Genomic DNA, 4,964 nt, shown 5'->3' on the forward strand with positions numbered 1-4,964 from the left:
GGGGCCAGTACCGTGACTGTCAGGAGGCAAGGTCTATGAACCTCATGCCAAATAGCTACGTGAGCAAATAGTGAGATAAACAAGCCATTTGTGGAGACAGAGGTGGAGCTGGGCTTGGTTAGGAATGAATCAGGCCATCCCACAGAGTGGGTGTCTCCTTCCCAAGTTGCTTTCCAGGGCACAATTAAAATCCCTATAAAAGGCCCAGCTCCCAGTTACCCAGTACACTTGCCCGTGGTGTCAGCGAGCACTCAACTTCTTCCTCTGGTGAAGTGGGTAAGTCCCATTCTGTGGGATCGTGGTCTTCTTTATGATTCTCCATTTTTATAGCTACTTCAGATGTTGGGATATTGGGGGAGGTTCTATGTACCAGAAGGTATCAGTATTTTGCAGGGATAAATAAACTTTCACTAACTCTAGCTCATCTTCTTATGGTTGGAGCCATCACTTGAACTGAAGCATGGCCCTTCTCCCTGGGCTCTGAACTCTATACTTTTGCACATCAAGGATGATCATGTGGGCTCTGATAGGGTTCATCTTCCTAAAAACTGCTATCTCAAAAGTTTGTTACCCTTCTGTTCTCTTTTACATTGGTTCTACCTAATATGGGCCATCTTCATACAGTCACAGCATTTAAGGTATTGGAGTTGAAAAGTACATAAAGAAGTTAGCTAGATGATCCACTAGACATATTCCGCCAGCAAAGTCATTCTATGTATTCTTATAACATCGATCTACTGCTGGCTAATGTTTTATAAAAAGCCAAGATTCCAATGATGCATTTGGGTTTAACAAAACCAATATCATTCAGTTTTCTGGATTCAGTTTGGTTTAGAAAGGACCTCTCAGAAGCTTTCAATACTTCAGTATCCGAATATCTGTACTAAATCTGAGTTGAGGCGGGTAACATACACTCTCTGTTTTCTGCACGTGTGTATCTGAATGTTACAATGTCATCTTTTGATTAGGAAGAAGTACTATTTAATCTTTGAATTGTTGACTTATGAATTATATTCTATAAGAGTTCCTAAATCCTTTATGGACTATAATGTTGGGGAATCATTCATACTCTCTTTTCATTGTTCTATCTTCTTCTAAATGTTTTGCTGACATGGCCTCTAACCACTTTAAGATATTCTCAAGTCTTCCTTCACCTTTTGGGTTTTACCTGTCCTCTTTGCTCAACTTTAAAGGAAGGTGTGTAGAAATATATAAAATTTTAATTTCTGCACTCCTCTCTTTATTTTCTACTCTGAAATATGGTGGAGAGCTGGAAGAAAGAGAGAAGAAAAGGACAGATAATCCACATTGGGTGGACAATCAAAAACTGACAACAGGACAGTCTGAAGATGATTCCCTGGCTTGGAATTTCTCAGGATCACTCTTTCTCTTTCTGATACAATATTCAAAGATTAAAATGCTCTGAAAGTCCAGGTGGAAAATACTGCTGTAAATTCAAATTATTTAGGTATCTGCCTGAAATAGTGTGAATGAAACTTTCCCAAGAGCAGAAACGGGATTTTGATTTTGGATCTTGTTTTATTGTTCTAGGTTTACTTGAACTTGAAGGAAAGAAAAAAAATGTCACCACTTCTGAGAAGCATCTGTGACATCACTGAAATTTTCAATCAATATGTCTCACATGATTGTGATGGAGCAGCATTAACTAAGAAAGACCTGAAGAACCTCCTCGAAAGGGAATTTGGAGCTGTCCTTCGGGTAAGAACTAACAAGAAAATGAGATCTACTGACTTGAGGCTATGAGATTTATTCTCAGAGGAGACCAGAGCAAGGAATGGTGGCTTTATATTCATTTTACACCACGACAGATCTACACTACATCCCCCATTCATTTCTGAGTCAGAAGGTACTAACTTGGCATTGCAGTCTGAATAATAAAGTATTTCATGTACTTGACCGCATGGCCACGTGAATGAGCTCTTCATGGGACATTACCACAAAAGATGTCAAATCAAATTAGACTTTGAGGAACTTAAATTTGTTTCCAAATTTCAAAACTGAGATCAGCCTGATCTCTACTAAAATGGTGCTACCCGTAAATGTTTTGTTCTGTTTTCTAATATGGAATAGAAACCAAAATCAAGAGTACTAGCTGCTTCAGACAGAAATGGCTACTGCAAATCTTCATAAATTTCCATTGTATCTCTCTCAAGGGTGAGTTCATTCTTACTCAATTAAAGCGAACTTGTGTTATTCTTTCTTGAGGTTGAGTAGCTTTGTTAATTTTACACACAAGTTCACGAGGCTGTTTTGAATCTTCACCTCAAGCTCTGCCTCTAAGGTGCCGTAGGCTTACCGTTATTCTACTTTGTGTCTCTCTTCCTGCATCCTCCAGTTTGGTCAGCACTAAATTACGAGCTGGAAAAATTTCAAACGAATATATGCTTTAAAATGAGGGTTCACATTTTACATGGGGACAAGACGATGATACACACTGGACATTTTTCTAATTGCTCTGAATGTCTCTTGAATGTCAGCATAGCATAAAATATATCATGTGTGAAAACAATTTTATCACCTGTAGATAGTACATTGTAAATTTTTTTTTTTTCGTCTTTTCAGAGACCACATGACCCCAAGACGGTAGATCTGATCCTGGAACTTCTGGATCGTGACCGTAATGGGCGTGTCGATTTCAACGAATTCCTCCTATTTATTTTCAAAGTGGCTCAAGCTTGTTACTATGCTCTCGGCCAGGCTACGGGACTGGATGAGGAGAAGCGAGCCCGGTGTGACGGAAAGGTGAGCCTGTTACAAGATCGCAGGCAAGAAGAAGACCAAAGGAGATTCGAGTCCCGGGACAGACAACTGGAAGAAGAACCTGGGCAACGACGCAGGCAGAAAAGGCAGGAACAGGAGAGGGAGCTCGCTGAGGGAGAGGAGCAAAGTGAGAAACAAGAGCGACTTGAGCAGCGCGACAGGCAGCGCCGCGACGAGGAGCTATGGCGGCAAAGGCGAGAATGGAAAGAACAGGAAGAGCGCCGTGCAGAGGAAGAACAGCTGCAGAGGTGCAAGGGTCACGAAACTGAGGCGTTTCCAGATGAAGAGCAACAACGAAGGCGGGAGCTGCAGGAGCTGAGGAGGGAGCGCCGCGAGGAGAAGCAGCAGCAAAGGCGAGAGCGGCAAGAAAGAGTGCTCCAGGAGGAAGAAGAGAAAGAGTGGAGGAAGCGCGAGAGAGTGCTCCGGCAGGAAGAGAAGCTGCAGGAAGAAGAGCCGCAGCTGCAAAGAGAGCTCCAGGAGGAAGAAGAGCAGCTACAGAAGCTGGAGCGGCAAGAGCTGAAGAGGGAGCGCCAGGCAGAAGAGCAGCAGCAGCAAAGGCTGAGGCGCGAGAGGGAGGAGGAGAGGCGCGAGCAGCAACTAAGGCGCGAGCAGGAGGAGGAGAGGCGCGAGCAGGAGGAGAGGCGCGAGCAGCGGCTGAAGCGCGAGCAGGAGGAGAGGCGCGATTGGCTGAAGCGCGAGGAGGAGGAGGAGAGGCGCGAGCAGCTGCTGAAGCGCGAGGAGAAGGAGAGGCTCCAGCAGGATAGGCGCGAGCAGCGGCTGAAGCGCGGGCAGGAGGAGGAGAGGCGCGATCAGCTGCTGAAGCGCGAGGAGGAGGAGGAGAGGCTTGAGCAGGAGGAGAGGCGCGAGCAGCGGCTGAAGCGCGAGCAGGAAGAGAGGCGCGAGCAGCGGCTGAAGCGAGAGGAGGAGGAGAGACTCGAGCAGGAGGAGAGGCGCGAGCAGCTGGAAGAGAGGCGCCAGCAGTGGCTGACGCGCGAGCAGGAGCTGGCTGAGGAGAAGCAGGAACAGGCCCGGGAGCGGATTAAGAGCCAGACCCCGAAGTGGCAGTGGCAGCTAGAAAGCGAGGCCGACGCACGGCAAAGCAAAGTCTACTCGAGGCCCCGCAAGCAGGAAGGACAGAGGCGCCGTCAAGAGCAGGAGGAAAAGAGGCGGCGCCGGGAGCGTGAGCTGCAATGGCAGGAGGAGGAACCGGCTCGCCGGCAGCAGCAGGAAGAGGAGCAGCGCGGGGACTTCACTTGGCAGTGGCAGGCGGAGGAAGAGCGCCAGAGGGGCCGTCAGAGGCTGTCGGCCAGGCCCTCATTGCGGGAGCAGCGGGAGAGGCAGCTGAGAGCCGAGGAGCGCCAGCAGCCGGAACAACGGTTTCTCCAGGAGGAGGAGAAGGAGCAGCGGCGCCGTCAGCGTAGCGAGAGGGAGAAAGAGCTGCAGTTCCTGGAGGAAAAGGAGCAGCTCCAGCGGCGGGAGCGTGCCCAGCAGCTCCAGGAAGAGGGGTACGGCTCCCAGGAGGATCAGGAGAGGAGGCGAAGCCCGGAGCAGCGCCGCGACCAAAAATGGAGGTGGCAACTAGAAGAAGAAAGGAAGAGACGCCACCACACGCTGTACGCCAAGCCAGCCCTACGAGGCCAGCTGAGAAAGGAACAGCAGCTGCTGCAGCAGGAGGAGGAGCAGCTGCAGAGAGAGGAGCGCGAGAAGAGAAGGCGCCAGGAGCAGGAGAGACAATACCGCGAGGAAGAGCAGCTACAGCAGGAGGAAGAGCAGCTACAGCAGGAGGAAGAGCAGCTGCTGAGAGAGGAACGGGAGAAAAGAAGACGCCAAGAGCGGGAAAGGCAATACCGGGAGGATGAGGAGCTGCAGCAGGAGGAAGAGCAGCTGCTGGGAGAGGAACGGGAGAAGAAAAGGCGCCAGGAGCGGGAGAGACAATACCGCAAAGAAGACGAGCTGCAGCAGGAAGAAGAGCAGCTGCTGAGAGAGGAACGGGAGAAAAGAAGACGCCAGGAGCGGGAGAGAGAATACCGCGAGGAAGAGGAGCTGCAGCAGGAGGAAGAGCAGCTGCTGAGAGAGGAAAGGGAGAAGAGAAGGCGCCAGGAGCTGGAGAGGCAATACCGCGAGGAGGAGGAGCTGCAGCAGGAGGAAGAGCAGCTGCTGAGAGAGGAACGGGAGAAGAGAAA

At 49.5% G+C, this 4,964-nt stretch overlaps 1 protein-coding gene across 1 annotated transcript in view; it reads left to right on the forward strand.

Moving 5' to 3' along the window:
- The first annotated feature begins 230 nt into the window (after window positions 1-230).
- Window positions 231-4,964, forward strand: part of TCHH (trichohyalin) — a 7,973-nt gene continuing 3,239 nt past the window's right edge. Inside the window, exons 1-3 of the mRNA XM_017877861.1 lie at window positions 231-276; window positions 1,552-1,719; window positions 2,584-4,962. Coding sequence (XP_017733350.1) covers window positions 1,582-1,719; window positions 2,584-4,962 — 2,517 coding nt within the window. The 5' untranslated portion in view covers window positions 231-276; window positions 1,552-1,581. The remainder of the gene's footprint in view (window positions 277-1,551; window positions 1,720-2,583; window positions 4,963-4,964) is intronic.

This window comes from Rhinopithecus bieti, unplaced genomic scaffold (assembly GCF_001698545.2).
Source record: "Rhinopithecus bieti isolate Rb0 unplaced genomic scaffold, ASM169854v2 scaffold_10548, whole genome shotgun sequence".
NCBI lineage: Eukaryota > Metazoa > Chordata > Mammalia > Primates > Cercopithecidae > Rhinopithecus > Rhinopithecus bieti.